The sequence below is a fragment of the Symphalangus syndactylus genome, chromosome 14, assembly GCF_028878055.3.
Source record: "Symphalangus syndactylus isolate Jambi chromosome 14, NHGRI_mSymSyn1-v2.1_pri, whole genome shotgun sequence".
Lineage (NCBI taxonomy): Eukaryota > Metazoa > Chordata > Mammalia > Primates > Hylobatidae > Symphalangus > Symphalangus syndactylus.
In genome coordinates this window covers 35,810,737-35,835,956 of record NC_072436.2, presented here as the reverse complement: position 1 = coordinate 35,835,956, position 25,220 = coordinate 35,810,737, and the positions used below count along the sequence as shown (strand labels likewise).

The 25,220-nt window shown below is 44.7% G+C and overlaps 2 protein-coding genes across 11 annotated transcripts in view; one reads left to right on the top strand and one right to left on the bottom strand.

Annotated features, from left to right (window-relative positions):
- The window catches only part of TRABD2A (TraB domain containing 2A), a 59,645-nt gene extending 51,098 nt beyond the window's left edge, over positions 1-8,547 (top strand). For all 3 annotated transcript variants that reach the window (XM_055243635.2, XM_055243636.2, XM_063617583.1), the window contains 2 exons: positions 6,008-6,259; positions 8,121-8,547. In XM_055243635.2, coding sequence (XP_055099610.1) covers positions 6,008-6,259; positions 8,121-8,304 — 436 coding nt within the window. In that variant the 3' untranslated portion in view covers positions 8,305-8,547. The remainder of the gene's footprint in view (positions 1-6,007; positions 6,260-8,120) is intronic.
- Positions 8,548-10,686: 2,139 nt separating this feature from the next.
- The window catches only part of DNAH6 (dynein axonemal heavy chain 6), a 350,848-nt gene continuing 336,314 nt past the window's right edge, over positions 10,687-25,220 (bottom strand). For all 8 annotated transcript variants that reach the window (XM_055243630.2, XM_055243632.2, XM_063617550.1 and 5 more), the window contains 7 exons: positions 24,094-24,223; positions 20,665-20,792; positions 16,664-16,849; positions 16,060-16,132; positions 15,066-15,217; positions 13,104-13,326; positions 10,687-10,910 (listed from right to left, as the gene is read on the bottom strand). In XM_055243630.2, the coding sequence (XP_055099605.1) occupies positions 10,807-10,910; positions 13,104-13,326; positions 15,066-15,217; positions 16,060-16,132; positions 16,664-16,849; positions 20,665-20,792; positions 24,094-24,223 (996 nt within the window). In that variant the 3' untranslated portion in view covers positions 10,687-10,806. The remainder of the gene's footprint in view (positions 10,911-13,103; positions 13,327-15,065; positions 15,218-16,059; positions 16,133-16,663; positions 16,850-20,664; positions 20,793-24,093; positions 24,224-25,220) is intronic.

Genomic DNA, 25,220 nt, shown 5'->3' with positions numbered 1-25,220 from the left:
GCCTCTCTCCTTCCTGTTCTTCAGATCTGGAGGAGCCAGCCCTTAGGGGTTCTCTGTGCCCTGCAGGACTGCGGGTCTTTCCTCCCTCACTGGCCTCTGGTCCCTTCTCAGCTCTTTCTGCTGGGCTGACTGGGCTGGGGTTCAACGCACTGTCCTTAGGGTGCTGGAGAGGGCCCTACCTGGGGAGTGTGTGCGTGTGTGTGGTGTAATGTGTGTGGAGTATGTGATGTTTGTGTTTGTGTGTGTCTGGTCTGTGTCTGGTGTGTGGTGTGTGTGAGGGGTGTGTTGTGTGTGTATGATGTTTGTGTGTAGGGTTTGTGTGGTGTGTATCTAGTGTGGAATATGTGTGGGGTGTGTGTGTGTGTGTAGTGTGCATGTGTATGGTGCGTGTGTGGTGCATGTCTGGTGTGTGTGTTGTTTGGTACCTGTGTGTGAGGGGTGTGTGTGATGTGTGTAGTGTGGATGTGTGTGGAACATGTCTGGTGTGTGCGTGTGTGGGTATTGTGCATGTGTGTGGTGCATGTTTGGTGTGTGTGTTGTGTGTATGTGTGTGGGGTATGTGTGCTGCATGTCTGGTGTGTGTGGTGTACATGTGGGGTGTGCGTTGTGTTGTGGTATGTGTGGTGTGTGTGATATGTGTGTTGTGTGTGTATAGTGTGGTATGTGTGGTGTGTATGGTATGTGTGGTGTGTGTGTGTATTGTGTATGTGTGTGGGGTGTGTGTGGTGCATGTCTGATGTGTGTGTTGTGTATGTGTGGGGTGTGTGTTGTGGTATGTGTGGTGTGTGTGGTACATGTGTTTTTTGTGTGTGTAGTGTGTGTGGTATGTGTGGTGTGTGTGGTGTGTGTGTGTGTGTGTGTGTTGCTGGTTGTTCCCAGGCTCCCTAATTCTGCCTCTAACCCTGACACCTGCCCTTGGGGAAAGGAAGGTCAGGAATCCATCTTTTTAGAAGCTCTCCAGGAGATTCCGATGCCCAGTGAAGGCTGAGAACCAGTGTTCTCACTTCCCCGGGGAGAAAAAGAGCATTTATTGGTGGATCATCAGGTGGTAGCCAGGTTTATGTGGGCTCTCTGTTAATTCTCAAAACCAGCCTGCAAGGGAAGTGTTCCTTCTCATTTACTAACGAAGAAACCGTGAAAGGCCACACTATTAACCAGGACCAGGAAATAGCGCAGACCCCTCCACCTCCCAAACCTTTTCTTTCTACCCTTTCTTCTCCCACCTTTTACATCCTAGCCTCTATGTCTTTGTTCATGCAGTTTCTCCTGCCAGAGATTTTTTCCCTACCCACACTACCCCCAGTTCTCTCTATTAGAATCTGTGAGATCCAGCACAATTGCCACATTTTCCTCCATTGCTCCAGCCTGGGTTCATCCTGTGCATGACCCCAAGGAACCTATGGTTTGTGCAAGAGCTCTCTCTTTCTTTTAGAGCCTTCTGGACAAGGATCTAATTTTCAAAACTGGATTTCCAGGAGTACCTATCCTGGCATCTGGCACATGATGGGATCTCAAATAGGATTGATTATGTGTTAATATCATTGCCGGTACTGCTCACATGCATTCATTTATTCAGCCAGTGGGGGACCTGAGAGGTTTTAGGGGTGAACGTGCATACAGTGGTCCCAGGTGAAGCCATGAGGGAGGATGAGGTCTCCAAAGGAACTCCTGTTCTGGAAGAAGGGACAGGGTCCCGGGAGGCTAAGGGCCCAGGGAAATGGGTGGGGGAGAATGCCCACAAAGAGGGGCTGACAAGGAGGACCAGGGCAGTGGAGGGATACCTGTTTCCTTCTTCCCCTCCTCGGCAGCCATATGGTAGTCTTTAAGGGATGATTCTGGTCATGTGGAACGTGAATCCAGGGCAGGCTGGTGTGGCTGGGGACATGAGGGCTGTTAAGTGATGATCTAGCTTACTTAAGGCCCTGCCAGCTCCCTTAGTCTTGGGGTAGGCCAGTATTGGGGAGACAGAGATGGGTGTGCATGTTGGGGTGTGGGGAGGGCAACTAGCAGCTGCCACTCTCCACCCGTCAGCAGGCTGGAAAACACAGGAAATGCTCTTGAATGTGAGCCTGCTGTTCTTAGAACAGAGAAGAGAAAGAGATGGGGTTCCTGTTGGGCTAATCTGCAGAGGACTTAGCCAGTTCCTCCCTCCTCCCCCTGGGATAATGACTACTATGTTAGTTTTCTATTGCTGATATAACAAATTATCACAAACTCAATGGCTTAGAACAACACAGATACATTGTTTTATAGTTCTGGAGATCAGAAGTCTGACACAGGTCTCACTGGCTGAAATTAAGGTGTGGGCCGGGCTGCATTCCCTTCTGGAGCCTCTAGATAATCTGTTTTCTTCCCAGCTTCTAGAGGCTGCCCACATTCCTTGGCTTGTGGAGCCTTCCATCTTCAAAGCCAGCAATGTTGCATCTCTATAACCATTCTTCCATAGTCATATCCCCCTCTGACTACAGAGGGTTCTCTGCTTTTAAGGGCCCGTGTGATTAGATTGGGCACCCCTGGATAACCTGGGCTACTCTCCTCATCTTAAGGTCCTTAACTTAATCACACCTGCAAAGTTCCTTTTACCGTGTAAGGTAATGTGTTCAGAGCTTCTAGGGGCTAGGTCATGGACATCTTTGGGGATCTGGCAGATGTCCATTTGGTTACACAGTGGGGTGCTCTAAGGTTCTAGTCAGCCCTGCTAGGGTTTATACAGCTTCACTCATTCTCAGAAGACGGGAAGAAAGGGGGATGCACCTGAAGTAAGGATCTACTGTGTGCTCCGCACTGTGTGAAACATGGTGCTTGGGCTGTTTTAATCCTCACAGCAACGAGGTAGGATAGGTTAATTTTATACAAGGGGCAGAGGCTCAGAAAGGTCAATTATCTTGTCTAAGGCTCCAAGCCTGGAGTCTTTTCCTTGTCAACCAGCGTGTTTCTTTCTTGGAGACTTCCATGAAGTGAGGAGGCTGAGTGAAATGCAGGTAGGGGGCAAATAAGCTATCAGCACAAGGGGGTAGCCCTGTATTGTAGCCAAAATGACCATGGGCTTAGCCTTTGTAGGTAGAAGTTTAGCTAAACTGTGAGAATCCAGGTGGGTCAAAACATGATAATCTAGATCTTGAGCCTGTGATGGGATCCAGTCCAGAGGCTCTATGATGGATTGGGTGTGTTCAGCAGCTGGGATTTTCTATTTGAGACAGAAGAGAAGCCACCTGTATTGATCCAGGGACCCTTAAACCCCTGTCTGAGCCCATGTGAGCATTTGTCTGTAGGATCTCCCTAGAGATTACAGTGACACTAATTTATACTCTCTTATTTTCTACAATGAGAATGGATTAGCTTTATGACCTGAAAAAAATCTCAACAATGAATGTTACTTAAAAATGGCAAAGAATTGGCCAGGCGTGGTGGCTCACGCCTATAATCCCAGCACTTTGGGAGGCCGAGGCGGGTGGATCATGGGGTCAGGAGTTCAAGACCAGCCTGGCCAAGATGGTGAAACCTTGTCTCTACTAAAAATACAAAAAAACTATCTGGGCGTGGTGGCACGTGCCTGTAATCCCAGCTATTTGGGAGACTGAGGCAGATAATTTCTTAAACCTGGGAGGCGGAGGTTGCAGTGAGCCAAGATCATGCCACTGCACTCCATCCTGGGGGACAGAGCAAGACTCTGTCTCAAAAAAAAAAAAAAGACGGCACAGAATCCTTCTTGGAACCTTGTGCAGGTCAGTTTCCTCCCCCTGGTCTTCAGTTTCCTCAATTGTAAAGTAGGTGTTATGATTTCTCAGGACTCCTTAACTCACAAATATAAGGGAGATAAAAACCAGGAAGAGTAAAGCTAATTTCTTCCTGATCCCTACTCTCCAACCCCCACCCAGGGCTATTAACTTGGCTCTTAAGCCCTGGCCTTGGCTACCTGGAGTTTCTGGGGTGAGGTCTTTGTTTGTTGTGAGTTGAACAGAAACAAAGCTATGATTTGTCTCACTGTGAGGACCCACTGCTTCAAACCATAGAACCCAGCCCTAGTGAGTTAGAGACCATGTTCCTTGCTAAATCAAAGCAACAGACTTTGCTTGAGTGCCTACCATGTACCAGGACCTGTTTGGGTCAGATGGAGGTCAAGACATAGTCTCTGCCATGGGCAGAGGGCTTGATGGGCATGGAGCTACCTGACCATCTGCTCTTGAACCCTCTAAGACAGTGGCCCCCAACATTTTTGGCACCAGGGACTAATTTTGTGGAAGAAAATTTTTCCACGGATCGGGGAGCGGGGGATGGTTTTGGGATGAAACTGTTCCGCCTCATATCATCAGGCAGTTAGATTCTCATAAGGAGTGTGCAACCGAGATCCCTAGGACACACAATTCACAACAGGGTTTGCGATCCTATGAGAATCTGATGTCCCTGCTAATCTGAGAGGATGTGGAGTTCAGGTGGTAATATGGTTGCTTGCCTGCCGCTCACATCCTGCTGTGTGGCCCCGTTCCTAACAGGCCACAGACTAGTGCTAGTTCATGGCTTGGGGGCTGGGGACCCCTGCCCTAGGAGGCCACCTGAATCCGAGAGAGCCGTGATGGAGGCACATTCCCTTTCTAGGCTCTAGTTTCTTTGTTGTAACAATGAAAGGGTTCATTTAAGTGGCCTCACAGTTATGTACCAGGCATTGTACTGAGCTCAGGAGACAGTAATAATATATTAAGCCCTGTCCTCCAGGAACCTTCTAGCTATGAATTTATGTTTCTGGGGTCCTTAGTGTCAGGTTCAGAGTAGGGGCCTTTTTTAATCCTTTGCCATTTTGGGAATTCCCTTCTTTCATCTTTTTTGCCCAATATAAGTCTTTCCCTTTCTTGCTTTCCTTCTTGTATACCTCCTCCCTTCCTCACACAAGGCCATTAATACTAACTGAATTCTCAGGTTCTGCCATGTTGTGGCTCAGAATTGGGGCCCCCTCTGGTAAGGTAGATGGTTCCTCAAGGCTGAGTAATTGAGTTCTTACATGTGCCGGTCAGTGGCACCTACATCATTGGACGAGGAAAGCCCTAGACATGGCACATCCACTGCTCCCCTTCCTCAGGCAGATGTGAGTTTCAGGACTCTCACTACCTACCTACATCAGGAGACAATGGGATTGACATCTAGTAGAATTCTTCTCTTTCTGCTCCCCCATCCCCTTCACCAAACCCTCGACAAAAGTTCTGTTGTTGGAAGAAACTTGGTCCTTCTAGTAGCTTATTTCTTCACTCAAAGAAGTATTTGGTGACTATAGTCACCTTTAGGGGAAAACTAGAAGTAAGTCTGAGTTTCCCATTAGTTGTTAAAATCTGTCTTTGGGAAAGATGATTTAAGGACAAATCCGCGATTAAGTGGTTAGAAGACAGCCCTGAGAGCCTCTTCCTAAATAAAGCCCTCATGAAGGTACAGAAAGGGTTAAGAGGGTTAAGAGCTACTTCAGTGGTTTTAAGCAAATGGCATTTAAACATTTTCCATCTGTCTTTAAAAGCTTTACTGTTCACTAGTCAGATTGGTGACATTTGCCTGTATTTGGGAGGCTGAGGTGGGAGAATCACTTGAGCCCAGGAGTTTGAGGTTACAGTGAGCTATGATTGGGCCACTGCACTCCAGCCTGAGCTACTGAGGGAAACCCGGTCTCAAAAAAAAAAAAAAAGCTATAATTGTCAGTGTCTTTCTAGACAGTGCTGACCTGTTCATTGTTGGGAAACTACAATAATTACTGTACATGTAATAGTTTAAAAATCTTAGATCTTTCTCCCCAGGACTAGGGGATTTGGAGAAGGTAGGGTGAGGATATCTGAGAGGAAAAAAAAGGCGTCAAAGAGATAAATTCCCAAGGTAATTTGAAGAACTGGGTAATTTCTGCCCTTCCTGGCCAGCTTGAACTTTCAGGTTATCTGCCGTTGTCGTGAAACCCTGAGGTGTAAGAGAGCTGGGGAGGGCGCCATCCTGTGTGACCCTCCTCCAAATACCTTCTCCTTCCACTTGTGTACAGAAGGAAGAGTAAAAAGACCTCCACACGGCCCACTCCGTCCACGATCTTTGCTCCAAAAGTCCCTACCCTGGAAGTACCGGCACCAGAAGCCGTATCCTCAGTGCACTCAACGCTGCCGCCCCTTGTGTCCCGGCCTGGAAGTGCTGACCGGCCCAGTGAGGCCGAGCAGAAGTTACGGAAGAAGTGGAGGCGGCAACAGCGGAAGCAGCGACGCCGCCATTTCAGGGATCTGTGGGTCCACCTGGAGGAGAGGTCAGGCGAGTAGGCTGGGTCGGGTTGACATCCACCTTGACCCTAGTGAGCGGACCCAGGAATGCCCCTCACACTGGTTGCAATGGGAGCCCCCCTCATGGAGCAACCTTGGACAGAAGCGAATCCAGATTTAAGATAGTCGCTTCAAGCCAGGGCAAGGGCAACATGTTTATGCTTGTTAAAGAACAAGTTTTGGGGTAGGATGAGTCTGTTAAAAATGGAAGGCATCTGGAAAGATTGCAAAGAACTAGATATTTCAGATCTTTCTCCATGGCAGATTTAGGGAGAATGTCATAGATTTGCAGAGATGGAAGCAGCTCTGTAGGAATGGGCATGTTTAACCCCCACATTGTTAGGGAAGGGTCATGACCCTACACCGAATGTAGTCTCAGAGATGGCTGGGGAGTAGACCAGAGGTGGATAGGCGAGCCTGAGTCTGCAGGGCACAAGGCTTCTGGAAGAACTACCCCAGAGAGGCTGGGAGCAGGAATCCAGTTAAATTAATCTCAGCCTTATTGAGTTCCTCCTTTGTGCCTGCTGTTGTGTTGGATGCTATGTGTGTGGGGCCAACCAGACACGGGCCCTGCCTTCATGGAACTTGCAGTCTGGTGAGGAAGATGGGATTTTTGAATAGATAATCTGCAGTGGAAGTGTAAGGTGCTGTGGGTGTGTGTGTTTGTGGTGCATGCATATGTGTGTGTGTGTTGGAGGTTACTACTTAGGGTCAGAGGTCAGGAAAGTCTTCCCTTGAGGAAGCATCCTTTTGGCTTATACTAAGCTTCTCCTTCCCTATTCAGTTGTTCACTCACTCACTCATTCATTCTACATTTATTAAGCACCTGTACAGGCACTGAATCCCTGCGTCTACTGATCCAGACTCAGAAGCTCTATTCACAAGGTTCCACTTTGGCTTCTACTTAGTATAAGCCAAAAGGATGCTTCCTCAAGGGAAGACTTTCCTGACCTCTGACCCTAAGTAGTAACCTCCAACACACACACACATATGCATGCACCACAAACACACACACCCACAGCACCTTACACTTCCACTGCAGATTATCTATTCAAAAATCCCATCTTCCTCACCAGACAGCAAGTTCCATGAAGGCAGGGCCCGTGTCTGGTTGAAGGTTTGAAGCCGACATGTGATATGCTGTGTGATTTGCATTTTAAATGGACAGAAGCTGGCAGCTAGATGGGACATGGAGAATGGGGACAGCTTCTGATGGTGTTCATGTCCCAGGGTGACTCTTGAACCATCCTCCATTGACAGAGGAATAAATTGACCTGTTTAGTACTTTTTCAAACAAGGCCATTGGTGACCAAGGGGTTGGGCACGTTATACCTCAGCTGAGTTGAAAGATCTGGGTAAGCCTGAGGTAATGAGCCCCTCAGCTTGAACTGTCTTGACCTGGTATGCCTATATGCTGTGCACATCAGGCCTGGACTTGGGCAGATGAGAGAGGCAGAGACCCAGGGAGGAATCTGCATGGTCTGGCTCTGCCTCTGTGGTGGCCAGTGAGGAGGATCCCTGCCTAAGATTGCCCAGAGACTAATGTTAGCAAACTTTGAATTGGGCCTTATACGAAGACTTTTACTAATCTTTGAACAAAGAACCAAATAGCCAGGGACAGTTAGCCAGTCTGCTGGTCTTAATATCCTCTGCCATTTGGTTTTCTGGTAGCAGTGGCCAAAGACATGAAAGAGAGCCAGAGATATAGGAAGCCTATTAATATACTAATACCCATTCCTGTCTATAAGGAGGGGAGATGAAGAGAAGCTGTGTGGGCATTTGGGGGCCTTGGCGTGTGCAGTGGTTTCTGCTGTGACTTCAGACTCTGTCTTTCTCTTTGCCTCCTAGTGACATGGTCCCGCAACTCCAGGTCCCTGTCCTGGACAGGCATGTCTCCACTGAACTGCAGCTCTCTCACCATGGGCATTCCCACCACAGCCAGATGGTGGCCAGCAGTGCCTGCCTGTTTCTCTGGACTCCTGTGTTCTGGGTGCTGTTGTTGGCTGTCCAAACAGAGACATCCCTCCTGTAACGACTGGAAGCACCAAGCGCCTGACTCCTTGGACTTGAAGAATGGCCATTCCTGTACTCCACATTCTGGTCTAGCCTTGTTGGGCCCAATCCAGGAGAAGAGACTTCTCCTGAAAAAGAAGCCCAGTGTTGATTCTTCTTTCCAAGGAATATGACTTTGGGTTATCCAACTTTGGGGGGAGGTGTCCAGTTTTGTAACTTAATGAGTTGTGTGAAAATAAATTATAAATGAGTTGTATGAAAATACCTTTTTTTGTGTAGATTTTTATTCATGATGTATATATATATCAGGCAGACAACTTCTTCTCTTACGCCCTCTGAATCCTTTCACTGCCTCCCCCTAAGCCCTGCACTTCTCAGCTGCAGCTCTGATCCCTTCAGGCCCTGGCTTTTTATCCTGACCCTTTCTTCTTTCTGCTCCCTTTCTTTGTGTCACTCTTGGTTCTGGATGCAGGGGAGTCAGTGGGCCATGGAACTTGTGGTCTGCACCTCTCTATTCAAGCTCTGGTGAATAGGGTGCTCCCTGTGCCCTGAGAGATGCTTTTATTTTGTATAACGTGTGTGTCTCACTGACATGCTGGAGGCTGGGTGGGGGGTGGGGGACGTGGTTAGGCTTTGTCAGAGGTGCTATGCAAGAAAGTGGTTTTTAAACTACCCCCAATCCCCATTTTGTTATTTATTATTTACATGTTGATTGTCAATGTCTTTTCTAAATACAAATCTTATTGGGACTCTCTCTATAAAATGGGTAAGAGTAGAACTTCCCCAGTTGAATCTGAAATGGGAGCTTTTAACCCTGCCCCGGTGATCTCCCTCCCCTAACCACCATGGTTCCAGATCAGGGTCTCCCACCTGTGGCAAGTGTCCTATGTGGTCCTGGGCCTCTGAGTAGCCCACAAAAACCCTGGGTAGAAGGTCTGTCCAGGACTTGGGTGGGGTCAATAAGAAGTAGTTGTATTTGTCCCCTAATCTGGCTTAGGGTAAGGCTGATTGCCTGGGTTTGTAGCTCTGGCTTCCCTTCCTTTTCTGAGGCTTTTGTGGGTTCATGTTCAGTTATTTCCAGGGCCCAGAAGATCTCAGTGGCCTTACTGAAACAGTGGTGTGACGGCACTCAGGACCCATGTCCACCACTTTGGTTCCATTCTGCACCACCTGTATTGTAGGGGCAGGCGGGCAAAAACTCCCAAATCCCCTTGCTGCTATGTTCGATTCTCCTAATGAGATACACTCATGGGATATTTGGAAAACAAAAGTGGGCAGAGGGGAATTTTTCTGGAGCAGGGGGCGTGGTTATGTGCTGGTTTTAGCAGACACAAGTTTGTGCAGTGGCCAGTCTCTGCAGCCCCTTCTATTCCCCTGCTTCAGCGTGGAGTAGCTGTGAGGCTGGCACAATTTTTCCTTCAGGGTTCCCACCTTGGAGAACAGATGCTGTGATGCCTGATATCAACTCTTTGACTTCTGCAGTGGCTGCCGTTCCTGTGACCATGTTAGTACCTATTTCTGCTTGAAACACCAAGAGTAGTTTCTGATTTGTGCACTGATTTCTGGTAAAAGTGGTGTTCCCTGCTTCTCTGCGACTTGAGTCTGCTCTTCGATAGGTATGGGGATGAAGTGGGGAGGCAGAGATAAACTGGGAGGGTAGGATCACTGTGGCTGACTCTGTTCCTCCAATTCTTTGTAAGAGGGTGGTGTGGCTCCCACCAAGGGCTCAATCCTAGCTGGGTGATTTCCTTGTTTCTTGGGTCACATTATGGCCGAGGAAGCAGGCAGACCATTATTGGCAGGACTGACACAAGATGGTTTGTCACAGTGGCTGCTCCATTTGAGAACTGACCCACCAACCTCTGCTTTTGAGGTGGCAGAGGCTCAAATGCACCTGGCTGGGACTTGGTTAGTTTTCACACAGATTCATCCTAAAGTGGAAGGGGAAAATCCTCCGTACTTGGGCAGGATTGGCCTACCCTTTTGTGAAAGCACAGGCTCTTCCAAGGATTGTGATGCAGCCCCGTAGAACAGGGAACTGACATCATAGGCCAACTTATTATCCTGCTCATTTGCTCTACCAGTTGTGCTCACTGCATCAGCCTCCCATGCACTGGACTCTGAGAGCCTTAATCTCATCTAGAAATGGAAGCATCTGGGGCCTTTTCATATCAGGGTGAAGAGGAAAGGAGCCTGTGAGGGGAAGCGAATGCTGAGTCCTGACTCTTCCTGGGGGTCCCAGAAAGTAACTGATGGGAAGCTGCCTCTCACTGAGGGTAGGGGAGCAGGCTTAACAGGTGGGTGTTGAATCCACTGCTTCTACAGCAGAGCTTGGATTGCCAACAGAAAGAACTCAAACACTTTGTTTTAAGGTCATAAGAGAAATAAAAGTCACACTTAATACCTCTAAGTCAAATCAGAATTAACACCGTTTTGCTCACATATAAATTATTCAAACCTTTTGCCCCCATTAGGAAAGATCTCTGGCCTGGTTCTTTATCAGTGCTGAGGTGGCACCTTTTCATTCACTCAGCTGGCAGAGCAAAGCTGATCCCTTGGCAATCCAGTAGTCTTTGGACCGCTTGGAGGGTAAGAGGACGGTTACCACGAAGTTGGTTGAATGTCCTAATTAAGGATATAGGAAAAAAAGGGTTGTTACTTAGAGAATAACTTCCTCATACAAAGAGAGAGGCTACAAAGAGTCAAGATATCTGGGTTCCAGGCCTGACTGCCCCTAAAGATGCTGGACAAATAGTCCTTTATGGGACTTTTTTATGCTCTATAAAATGAAGATTTTAGAACAAATAATTCTTTAGGACTTGTCCAGCTTAGACTTCATAGAACTTTTTTTTTTTCAAGACAGGGTCTCACTCTATCACCCAGGCTGGAGTGCAGTGGCGTGATCTCAGCTCGCTGCAAGCTCTGCCCTCCTGGGTTCAAGTGATTCTCCCACCTCAGCCTCTTGAGTACCTGGGACTATAGGTGCGTACCACCATGCCTGGCTAATTTTTGTATTTTTAGTAGAGGCGGGATTTCACCAGTTTGCTAGTACCTGGGACTATAGGTGCGTACCACCATGCCTGGCTAATTTTTGTATTTTTAGTAGAGGCGGGATTTCACCAGTTTGCTAGGCTGGTCTCAAACTCCTGGCCTCAAATGATCTGCCTGCCTTGGCCTCCCAAAGTGCTGGGATTACAGGCATGAGCCACTGCGCCCAGCCTAATAATTTCTTAATAACCAGGATTCAAATGAAGTTCATATCTCGCAACAGTGATGTGTCTCTTAAATCTTTCAATTGGAAGGTTTCCTTCTGCTTCTTTTGTCGCCCCTTGTAATACATTTGTTGAAACAACCAGATTGTTTGTCCTGTTAAGTTTCCCAGAATCTGGATTTTGATGACAATATTGCTGTGGTGATTTTAAATATATTCCTCTCTTCCTGTAAGGGGTGGTTAGATCTAGAGGCGTGACTACATTCAGGTTTGAGGTTTTTTTCCCTTTTTTTTTTGAGATAGGGTCTCATTCTTTTGCCCAGGCTGGAGTGCAGCGGTTTGATTATGGCTAACTGCAGACTTGAACTCCTGGACTCAAGCGATCCTCCTGCCTCAGTCTCCCAAGCAGCTGGGACTACAGGCGCGTGCACCACACCTTGCTAATTTTTGTATTTTTTGTAGAGACAGGGTCTCACCATCTTGCCCAGGCTGGCAGGTTTGAGTTTTATGGCAAGAATACTTCTTAGGTAGTACGTACTTCTATCAGGAAGCACATTCTGTCTGATTGTCTTTCTTTTTTGGGATATTAGTGGCCACTGATGACTACCACACAGGACTACCCCTCTTTTAAATAGCTGAAAAAGAGTTTCTTTTGATCCTTGTACAAGATGGGGTTTCTGTCACAGTTTCAGATAAGGTTAGGTTGTTGGTCCCCTCTCTTTACTGATTTGTAAGAATTCTTTATGCCAGGCTTCTATAGTTTGGATGTTTGATCCCTCCAAATCTCATGTTGAGATTTGATCCCCAGTGTTGGAGATGGGGCTTAATGGAAAGTGTTTGGGCGATGGGGGTCAGATCCCTGATGAGTAGATTAATACTCCTTGGAATGGGGGGTGAGCTGTCACTTTATTAGTTCTTGTGAGAGTTTTACATCACGGCTTTCCATTTATTCATTTGTTTGTTTGTTTATTTATTTATTTATTTATTATGGAGTTTTCGCTCTCGTTACCTAGGCTGGAGTGCAGTGGCCCAATCTCGGCTCACTGCAACCTCTGCCTCCCAGGTTCAAGTGACTCTCCTGCCTCAGCCTCCCAAGTAGTTGGGAATACTGGCACCCGCCACGACGCCTGGCTAATTTTTCATATTTAGTAGAGACAGGGTTTCACTATGTTGGTCAGGCTAGTCTTGAACACCTGCCTGGGCCTCCCAAAGTGCTGGGATTAAAGGGGTGAGCCACCTTGCCCGGCCTATTCATTTATTTTAAAATCTCTTTTATGATGAGTAAAAATGGATTTGGTGAGAAAAAGACAGATTTTAGTGTCTATTCAGGCCACCATTTTGAAAGTGGAAGTCTCTACTTGTTAAACTCTATTTTCTACTACTTAGATTCTAATAGAAGCAAGAATTAATTCTATAGTATTAATCTACACTCAGAACAAATAGAATTTATAATTACATTTACGAATTTTGTATGTTATAGGCGGCTTCATTTTAAGTCTAGTTTATTGGCCCAAGGGAGATCTTGAGCCAATCACAGCTTAGTGTTTGGACTTTGATTGAAGATTGCATTTGGTCATTATTTGAACTAATCTTAAGAACATCCTCACCTGTGGTTGAGAGTGTTCCTGCCCGGGCTCCTGTTTTATAAAGTGGGGAGTGGTAAAGTGTTGGGCTTGGCTCATAATTTTGTTGTGGTTCAAAATGCACCACAGGCAGCATTGGATTCATCTGTCCAGGCAATGCGTCTTCTATCACCATCTCCTTATCATCCCATCGAGAAGCATCCATGAACAGCCCATGAACAAGAACACCATCCTCAGGAGAGGGCAACTGAAAGATATCCACAAGTCTCAAAGTGAGAGGGGAAAAGGGATCAGCAGGTGTGAGTCACTTCCTATGTCCCACATCCTCACCAGGTAATTCTAAAAAACACTCTATACATTGCTGTTATTATTCACATTTTAGAGGCTTTGAGAGGCAATCCTGAGGTTCTGAGAGGCAAAAAATGTAATAATAATGTCATGACTTTTCCCCTTTTCATGGGAGGTGGAGGAGTACTGAGATTATCGTCTGTTATTCTTAGCAAGGTTTTTCAAGGATTTGGATGCCCTCCTAGAAGACAGATTATATATCTGCAATAATATTTGCAGAGTACCCATGGAACATTCCTTTTTGCTCTTTCTCCCTTTTTAAAAAAATTATGCTTACTTTTAAATGTTTGTATTAAATAAGAAAGAGGGAGAGTGAGAGACTCTGCCCATCAGAGTCCTTTGATGTGATTGGATGTCTCCACCAGTGCACATTTTTTTTTTTTTTGTGCCAATTGTAGGCATCTGAGTCACCCTTCATCAAACCCTGAGTGGATGGGGCCAATTCTGGCCCCAGGTCTTTGGATAATTGGAGCCTCACGTCTGCAGGCAGAGGACTAAGCAGTTTGGTAATACGTAGTGCATTTTATAGTGAATAAAAGGATGGTAAACTAAATTCTTTTTAGCTAGTCTTTGCTTTTTGGTGTCCTAACCTTTCTGTTTCTTGGGTGCAGCAGGATGGGCCTTCCTGTTTTGGGGCTGCACATATGTCTATGTAGGTTTGCCTGAAAACTATCCTGCTACCTACTGGGTGTCCACCATCTGTGCATCACCCAGAGGGAGCACCTTTTCCTATGCTGTGCCAAGGTGGCAAATGGGCTGACAGTGGTCTTGCCTGTTTGTAACAGAGATAAAGCTGTTTAAACACATACCCTGTGTTTAGAACAGTATATGTGCTGGTCACATGACACTGGCTGTTTCCTTTAAACCACACTACTGGACTGTCTCCTGGTCTGTTGGTGGCAGACATTTGCTAGGTGGGCCAGGAGACAGGCCAGCTAGACAGTCTGAGGTCTCCCCAGATCTCAGAGATTGTAAGGTATTGTCATGGCTCAGCGCACATGACCCAAGCAGAGACATGGTGTGAACTGGGGTGGAGGGACAGAGCCCTGGTGGTCACTGTAAACTTCTGTCTGTCAGAATCAGCCTCTGTGGCAGATGGAGTGTGCTGAGCACGGACCAGGGCAGGCTGGTCCTGGAAAGCTCCGGTGGGGGCTTTTATGTGGGTGTTGCTTTGCCTTCCTGGAGCCTCAAGTTTTCCTGACATGGGAAAGTTGGCACCCTCTTCTTAAGACAAGAAGGATCTTAAAATAATAAGAGGTGCAGACATGTTAACAATTGCTCCAGCACATACAGCTGGTGAAAGATAGTGTCAGAATTCAAACTCAGGCTTCTCTAGTTTTTAAACCCTTGCTTTTAACTTCTTGCTATATTGATTCTGTAAGATGAAGAAGGTTACTAACGGTAGCTAAAAAATAAAAAAAATTGCTTTAAAAATATTTCTATAAATCAGACTAGTTTAGGCAGTTCCCATCCGGTCATTGCAATTGGGGAGCTTATCTTGGAGGTGTGATTACTACCCTGCCCTTCCTGCTCCTGCCAATGGGAGGTGGTGGGGGAGTGGGGCATGGGAGGTTGTCTGAAATCTTCAAGGATAGTGGGATAGAAGCTACTTTGCCATAACAGCCAAGTGGACAATACCTCCACGTCCATGGGCAATTCTTGTCCAAATTGCACTGTCTTGGCAGCTTCTATCACTGCAGCTTGATCCCGATAGGCAGGAATTACATTGTATTTGAAACTCAGCTCATTTATAGGCAAACTGTATTTTCGAGCATGATTTTGAAGAGTTCCTGTAATTATGAAAATCAGAAAGCTGCGTTCAAACAACACTGCTACTCCCCAGGCACTATTCCCCTTCACCCAAACCAGGCTGCCCTGGCATTAGACAGCCTTCCCACCACAGAGAAGACCCAACTCTTAATACCTTCCTCTGAGTTAGTTCACAGGGTCAGGAAGCCTGCGGGTCATGTTGGGAGGTAAGGGCCCAAGGGATGGACAAGCTCTGGTCCTGGTTGGGAAGGGAGGGAAGGCCAGTGTGCACTGCATTGCCCTGCCATGAGGGAGACAAACCAGTGAGGCAGTTTCAGAGCCCAGTCTCGCTAACTTTAGGATTTTGCCCAGCTTGTTTTATATGGGCTGTTTAATAGGTATTAAGAATGAGAGAGATGAAGGGCTTGGGTAATTAGCATTGAGTTGCTTACAGGCTCTAGCCCCCTCTGAGGCTCTCTAGCCAGATTCCCCAAGAGCTGATGGAGGCACATCAAGAGAATTTCTCAGAGGGAAGGGAGCTGCTCACAGCTGGGGCCTGAGCAGGTGGACAGCAGTTGATGCCCTTGAGCGTGGGTCACATGGGCAACTGAGGCACACTCTGTGTGTTCATGGAGGCAGCAGTGCCTGCACTTATGTAACCTGAGAGGGGCAGGGATTAGGTTGCTGGGAAACATCTGTTATCTCTGCCATCTTTCCTCTGCCCCCCACAAGTGAGGAAGAGCAGGACCTTTTTAGATTGCCCTATGATCAATAGCCTCATTGCTAGAGCATTAGCAGCCATGTCATTTCCCCAGCACCTCAAAACCCTGTGTATGACAACTCATGGCCTTTCCTATGGGGTTTTTCTAGAAAGCGCTGGTACCTGTTAGAAATCCTTGAGGAAAGAAGAAACCGGAGATCCAGTAGGACTTAGGCTGTCCTCTTTTGAGCCACAACTGAAGGAGAAACATACTCATAATAAACGTTATTTCTGGGATGGAGTTTGTTTTCTAAAGCAAAGTCCTATTTGGGGAGAGTTTCTCAGGAGGCAGAATCTAAAGCAGCCCTGATTTAGTCACCACCCCCATTTCACTGCCTGCCCCATTCCCCTTCCTGTTCTGCCAGCCTGATGGCTGTGGACACAGAGCCTGGTTATTGTGGGGTATGTGAGAGGGAGACAGCAGCAAAGTTATCTGGGATTTGGACTCATCTTGGTTGGTCTATACCTCACTGTGGGGTCCCATGAATTAAAGCTGAAACCCCAAGGATGCCTGGAATTAAAGTGGAAGGTGGGGATGAGTGCCTAGGGCAAACAATATTATAATCAGTGTAAGACTTTTAAAGTGATGCCATTCTGGACATTTCTTTTTCTCTGGGCTCAGATTATCCATCAGTGACTGTGGATATCTTTAGCCAGTGCTTCCTAGGGACCTTAGGCCAACTATGCCATCAGATTCATCAAAACCCAGTGAAAGGAATTTTCTTACATCCACAAATGAGGTCCTCAGGATAAGGTCTTTGACCCACGATCCTAGTGGCTTCAGGGATGGGTAGGCTGTGTTGGACCACAGAGCGGGAACCTGGTTGTTGAGGAAACTGTTATACACTTTTTCCATTTCTTCAGACATCACCACGAATCCAGCGATGGCTTTGTTGAGTGTTTCCAGGGAAGTCTGAAAGAACAAAAAAGGGGTTGGTGGCTTTTGCAGATGTCATTATCCAGTGTCAGTGACACACATTAATGACAGCAGGGGCTGCTTTGCCTGGAGGCGCCACTTGCTGGGCTCTATCCTCTTTGCACACTGTCTGCTGGGCCAGACCCTCCAATATTTCATGCATTATTACAATATGTGACCGTTGCGGTGTAACACTTGAGGGTGGCAGTTGATAGCAGAGTCCAATGCAGTGGAAAGCAGGAAGCAGAAATGTCTCCTGAAGCCTGGAGAAGTGGCTGGGAGAAATGCCACTGTCCAGTACTCCTCCAGGCCAAAAGAAAAATAGGCTTGACTGTGATTTGGGAAGCACAGAGTGTGAGGAGGAGGGGGAGATGGGGAGTGAGAACCACTTCATGCTACTGGTCTTCTCTGCTCAGGGGGTTCCCCCAAACCCCAGAGTTAGTGTAGAAAGAGGAGATTCTTTTTTTTTTTTTTTTTTGAGACAGAATCTTGCTCTGTCGCCAGGCTGGAGTGCAGTGGCATGATCTCTGCTCACTGCAACCTCCTCCTCCTGGGTTCAAGTGATTCTCCTGCCTCAGTCTGCCAAGTAGTTGGGATTACAGGCATGTGCCACCATGCCCAGATAATTTTTGTATTTTTAGTAGAGATGTGGTTTTGCCATGTTGGCCAGGGTGGTCTCGAACTCCTGACCTTAGGAGATCCGCCCACCTCAGCCTCCCAACATGCTGGGATTACAGGTGTGAGCCACCGTGCCCGGCTGGAAAAGGGAGAGTCTTAGATGAGACTAATCTTCCAGCTGGCATCAGAGGGTCTCCTTGAATTGGAAACGCCTCCTTAAAACATGTCTCAAAGCCTCTCCTCTCACCAGAAGATGGAGGCAGGCCACAGTCCTGGGAGACACTGGGCTGGAGTGGAGTACAGGGCGATGTTTGCCACCTGGCTAAAGACAAGGGAGAGCATATAGGTGGGTTATGGCCCCCATGGGTTGCAGTGTTGTGAAAACTGCCATATATTGGGAAAATATAATAGGAAGATGTTAGAGGCAAAATTTATGTTGACTAAGCAACCAAATAAGGCCTGGGACCACATGCACAGCATCTTAGCAACAGGCACTGTGTGGATGAAACAAGGCTACGCGTCCTTCCATTCTTTCACAGATTTATTTTTTGGTTCCCTTCTCCCTGTACCTCTTTTCAAAAGAGCCAGTGGTAGAAAAAAGAAGTGTTTTACTTAGATTTGTCCTTAGGATCTAAGGAACCATCTGCAGCAGAGTGCAGGAAAGAGGCCCTTAGCCAGAGCCAAGACTATCCTCCGTGGTAGACCTGGAAATAGGAAGAAGTAGCAGAAGATTCATCTAAAATGCAGAGAGAACACAAAATATGATAGAGGTGGAGGGAGCAGACTGCTGAGATCTTCAAGGTCTGCTTAAAATAGAAAGAGGTCATGTTGCAGTCGATTCTCCCAAAGGAGGCAGCCAACAGACAGATGTATTAAATGGGAGAAAGAGTACTTCAAATGCTTTCCTTCCCCTATGGCTCGAAACCTACACAGGGTGGCCTTGTCACTCCTAGGACCTGTCCTATCCCACGGTTCTGTCTGGAGGAGAGTGGGTTCACCAGGATGGCATTCCCCAAGACTCCTGGGTGCTGCTCCCTTCCCCTGGCTTTCTTATTGCCACCATAGTACTGCCTGGCTGTTCCCAAGGGGAAGGGAAGGTGAGGCTGGGAACAAAGCCAAAGCAAGGCAGGACCAGGACTTGAGGTCTAGGACTAGAGGTCAGGTGAGGAAGGCCTCTGGCACAGGCACAGCATGCCATGGTGGGCACCTCCCTTCTGATGGGAATACTTGGCTGTGATTCCTGATGACCCTGCAGGCCACCTGCCCCTGGGCTCCTCCCCTTACGCTTCCATTAGGTGAATTCCTCTGTTAGTGGTGGACTGGGGTTTGTTTGACCAGAAAAAGTGACCAAAAGAGACCTGAGAGTCACATTTGTTCACTCGTACATTCAAATATTCATGGAAGATTTAGTATGTCAGTTACTAAGGAAACAAAGATGATGAATATAACAGCTCCCTTGTTTTTAAGAAATTCTTTGTTAGAGTAGCCATACTCTTAGGGGGGAAATCACAAAAAAAGGAATGAATACAGTGGTGGACACAGAGACCTGAGATGACGGGGTCTTGAGGATGGGACCCTAATTCATCTGGCAGTAGAGGGAAGGGCTGGTTTCTAGGAAGACATTACGGAGAAGTGACATCTGGACTTAAATTCAAGTGGGTGAAAGTTCATGATGTGGAAAGGGCAAGACATGAGTAGCATCCGTCTCCTGGTGTTCCTCAGAACAACAGCACCTCCTTAATGTTAGCTGAGCACATAGCACTCCATCGAGAGACTCCTTTCCCAGCCACCCTTGCGGCTGGGCTGTGGCCATGTGACCAAGTTTTGGCTAATGGGATACAAGAAGAAAGGATGTATACTACCACTGGATCACATTTTTATAAGGAAGCTGCTTTTCCTTGCCTCTCTCTTTCCTGCTTCCCACTGGCTGGCAAAAGGGGACAATTGGGGCAGCCACCTTGGACCCAGACATGGAAGTTGTCGAGACTGGAAAAGCTAACCTGTTTATCCCTGGATGAGCTCACAAAGCAGAATTAACTACTTGCCCTAGACAGGGCTCCCTCAGGGCTGTTAGGGGAAAGTAAAGTGAGTTTTTATCTTGTTTTGGACTATGTTATGGGGGTCTTTATCATAGCAGTGTAGTTGGTACCCCAATTCATTCAATATAGAAGGAAATAAGCCCTGACCTGGAGACCTGACCAGGAGACTGAGAGAGGAGAGAGACTTAGCCTGCTGACTTTGGTGCACACCTGACTAGATGCCATAGTCCCAAGGTGAAGACCACATACTCAGCTGACCCAGGGTCCACCTAACCAACAAGCCTAGGTATTGCCAGCCAAGCAGCAACATCCGGTGACTTTGCCTTTCTGATAGGGAACAGAAATGGTCTTTAGCTGTAAAAGGTCTATCCCAGTTCTCCCCCAATCTTATCCCCAAGTCTTGACCTTGAAGTAGGTGTTTGGTTCCCTGCTTAGCAGTAACACTTTTCCTGTTAATGCTCAATATTTGCTAATAGTTATTCTTTTTCTCTTATCAAAGTTATGCAGAGAGAGACTAGGAAGGCCTTTGACCATCATTATAAATGCAAGACAATGCAGAAAGGAAGTATCTATGAACATAAAGCAGAAGATCAAACAGGTGTTTGCAAATTTTAGTGGCATTAAAATCATCTGTGGAGTTTATTTAAAATTCATATTCCCAGGCCCTGCTTCAAGAAATTCTAACTCAGTAGGTCTTGAGTGGGATCAAGGAATCCACATGTTGAACACACCACAGGGGACTCTAACGCAGGCATTCTGTGGCCCACACTTTGACAGGTTCTGGTTTTCACAGTCTCGCTTAAAGACTATGTTATTAAATGCAAACTAGACATTAGGAACAAGCACTGAATTATTCTTATTTGAGTGCTTAGGTCTCTGATCAATTTCTAGTGAGTCAATAGAATCTAAGGGTGTAAGGATAAGGAGGAGACTGAGAATTTGTAATGTTACATATTCACTCCATCATTATTAGAAAATGGGAATACAGATTCATTAGAGAAGGATAAATTCATTTTTAGACTCATTGGGCTTGAAGAGTTGTTAGTGTATCCAAAATGGAAATGCTGAAGTGATGGGAATGGAAGAATTTCATATTATACAATTCTCTACAAAGCTTTGATGCTCAATAGCAATGATGAAACTAAGCTCTCATACATGAATTAACTTCAGCAGGTTGTTAAACCGGTCCACTTCCTGTCCAAGAACAGTGGTCAAGGAGTTCAGGCGTCCTTGAGGATCCTTGATGAAAAGGCTCTCAGAAGCACCCTCCATTTCCAGTTTTTCTGAAACATACACAGCGATTCCTCAGGCCAATCATCATTGATTTGTTCTCACAATATTGCTAAGGCAACGTGCTTATCTTCACATTTTAAAAAAGCCAGCTTCTCTCATTGTTTAAGCCAGATATGTGGGATTTAAATGTGATGTTTCTATAATTTGGAATGCTTTTGTGATTCACCTGTGTTTATATAGAAGCAATCACAGAAAATTATGCTTAAATTCATGTGTATCAGTGTATCAGGGCATATATATACATTATATATATACATTATATATACATTATATATATTATATATACATTATACATATATTATATATACATTATACATATATTATATATACATTATATACATTATATATACATTATATATAATATATACATTACATATAATATATACATTATATATTATATATAATATATATTATATATAATATATACATTATATATTATATATACATTACATATAATATATACATTATATATTATATATACATTACATATAATATATATACATTATATATTATATATACATTACACATAATATATATACATTATATATTATATATACATTACACATAATATATACATTATATATTATATATACATTACACATAATATATACATTATATATTATATATACATTACACATAATATATATACATTATATATTATATATACATTACACATAATATATATACATTATATATTATATATACATTACATATAATATATACATTATATATTATATATACATTACATATAATATATATACATTATATATTATATATACATTACATATAATATATATACATTATATATTATATATACATTATATATTATATATACATCACATATAATATATATACATTATATATTATATATACATTACATATGTTATATATACATTATATATGCTATATATACATTATATATGTTATATATACATTATATATGTTATATATACATTATATATTATATATACATTATATATTATATATACATTATATATATTATATATACATTATATATATTATATATACATTATATATATTATATATACATTATATATATTATATATATACACACACACACACTTTTTTTTCTCAAACATTAAACCATTGCATTTTGTTTCTTCCCTTAAAGCATGTTCCCCATGGGTATTGTCACCTTCCCAGCCAGTGGGAGCTATGTGATCTATGGCCCTGGGACAGGAGAGGTAGGTCCTTGTTGCTTAAGTGAGATCATAGAAAGACTGGCTGTGCTAATGTAGGAGGAGGACTGGAAAAAGGAAGGAGAAGCCTGCTCATTTTCATTCTGGTTGACTGTGGGGAGAAGGTGAGGGGTTGAGAGGGAAGCGGATGAAATGGAAGGTCAGCATGGCTCAGTGGTACCTGCAAGTTTGATGAGGGGTTTGAAAGGTATCCAATGTGGAATGAGGGGGGTTGGCAGGAGGGCATAGGAAGGTGTGTTTGGCTTTGGCTGATTGGGAGGCAGAGCCCTGAAGGCTTCAGTGGTAAATGCTAGCAGGATGAAGCGGTTGCCTGGAAGACAAGGAACATTCCAGAGACTAGACAGTCCAGGGACCCTGAGTCTCCCCCTCTACCATACAAGTGTTTAAATCTCCCACTTCCCTGCTCACCTGCACTGCATAGGAAAGGTTGGGGGCAGGAGACTGAGAGAGGAGAGAGACAGTGTTTATCGCATGTTACTGGGCATTATTTAAAGGGACTGACTGCATTATTAAACAGGCCCATGGTTCAAACTGGATGGAATATGTAGCTCTTCTTTCTCCCTACAATCCACCAAATGCAGGCTCAGATGAAGAATGATATGAGCTACGAAAGAGGAAGGAACAGCCTTTTCTTTGCGTATTTGAGAAAAGTATGTGTAAACAAGTGGCTATGACATACATGTATCAAATTCCTTCTTGACCACACACATCTGGCTGCTGGGCAAAAATCCCACAGCAGTGCCAATGAGTCTAATCTCTTGGGTCCGCTGTGCTGTGGTTACATGTCCCTGGTCTTCTCTTTCCACCATTCCTCTCAGGGCTATTCCAAACCCTCAGTTCTTTTGCTGAGCCAATTGCTTTCCTGCCCCCTCAGTCTCAGCAGATGATCTGCTTAGCATTTCATAGTAAAAGTACAAGCTTTATGAAGCCTGGAAAGAAAAACCTCCTAGGTGTCAGTGGGATTCTACCAAACAAGTGCACGGTCTCTGCAGCTATCCATTCATCTCTCCATCCTTTTCCCAACCAGCACTCCATCTTATATTTATTGATCTTATATTTATTGATCTTATATTTATTGACTCTGTTTGCTTCAACAACAGAATTCTCTACCCAAGTAGACATTCTCTTGACGGCCTGCTTCTAGGAGGCAGATAACTGACTTCTGAAACCACAAGTCTCCTTTTCTTCCAGGGGCTTTAAGGGCATTAGCAGGACTTAGTTGCTGTTTTTTCTGCCTCAATTTTCTTTTTCCTATAATGACATCTTTTCCAACCATGAATAACTAAGACATCTAAATCTCCTATCGATCTAAGAAAAGTGTTAAAATAGATCTCCTGTGATTATTCAGGAGGACTCTTTTTTTTGAGATGGACTCTCGCTCTGTCACCCAGGCCGGGGTGCAGTGGCGCGATCTCGGCTCACTGCAAGCTCCGCCTCCTGGGTTCACGCCATTCTGCCTCAGCCTCCTGAGTAGCTGGGACTACAGGCACCTGCCACCACGCCCAGCTATTTTTTTGTATTTTTAGTAGTCCTGGGTAGACTCTTTCACTTATCAGAAAACAAGGTGAAAGTAATTTAGCCATATCTTCTAAATGGAGAAAAAATTGAAATGGATTCCACAGCAGGACTATCCAGTAGAGCTTTTAATGGAAGTGTTCTCTATCTGTACTGTCCAATATGATAGCACTTGAAATGTGACTGTACAAATGAGGAAATGAATTTTAAATTACATTAAGTTTAAATTTAGGTAACCATATGTGGCTAGTGGCTATTTTCTTGCACAGCACAGGTCTAGAGACAGTAGAACAATGAAACCAAGCGAAGCTCAGGAAAAAGTCTGGTTAAAGTTACATTGAGCTGGAAACCAATTTCCTCCTAATGCTTCTGGCAGTTGAGATGTTGAGATGCCGTAAGCTTCTAGTCTGTAAATGAAGAGCTCCATGTCAAAAGAGCTCTTTAGGTTAAAAAATGTCTACATAATAAGCAGGTTTTGACACCTGTTTATCACTCAATTCTCTGAGTTTATTCCTAAAATTCCCATTACATACAGATTCCTAGAATTATTTATTACCTGGAACTCTGGTCTGGACAGAAGCAACAAGTTCTTGAACAATTTCGTCATTGCTTTTTCCCTCTCCACCAGTAGATGACCTTGGCTGAACCTCAAGTATGGTGTTGATTAAAGTGCTGGTCTCTTTGTACTATAATGGCAATAAGAGACAGAACAGTGAAGACTCAAATTCTCAAAAAATAAATTTGCAGCACACATAATTATTTACAAAAGTAAAGGCAGTTCTCTAAAACCATATTATTTATTTTCACTTGATTTTATTGTGGTAAGAACAATTAACATGAGATCTACCCTCTTAACAAATTCAGACAGTAATTATTGCTGACTATAGGTACAATGTTGCACAAAAAATCTCTAGCACTGATTCATCTTGCTTGACTGCAACTTTATTCCTGTTGATTAGTAACTCCCCATTTCCCCCTCTCCCCAGCCCCTGGCAACTACCATTCTACTCTTTAATTCTATGAATTTGACTATTTTAGATAACTCCATAAAAGTTAAATCATGCAGTATTTGTCTTTTTGTGACTGGCTTAAGGAAATTTTATTTTCTATCTTGAAGGTAGAGTTGGTAAAATGTGGTCATTGGAAATGCCTAGTACATAGTTGTTACTGTTACACTAAAAATTTTTTTGTTGAGCAGCAATGTAAATGTACTTAATGGGCCAGGCCCAGTGGCTCATGCCTGTAATCCCAACACTTTGGGTGGTCAAGGCAGGAAGACTGCTTTAGCCCAGAAGGGATTACTTTAGCCCAATAGTTTGAGACCAGCAACACGGTAAGACTCTGTCCCTATAAAAAAAAAAAATTAGCTGGGTGTGGTGGTGTGCACCTGTGGTCCTAGTTACTTGGGAGGCTGAATGGGGAATAGCTTGAGCCCAGGAATTAGAAGTTTGGTGAACTATGATCTCACCACTGCACTCTAGCCAGGGCAACAGAGGGAGGCCCTATTTCAGAAGGAAATAAAATAAAAATAAATAAATAAATGTACTTAATGCCACTGAACCGTATGCTTAAAAATGATTAAAACATACATTTTCTGTTATATATATTTTACTACAATAAAGAATGGTTAAACATTTTTAAGCTGATCAGTTAAAAGAAATTATAAAAATGAGGGAAAAATCA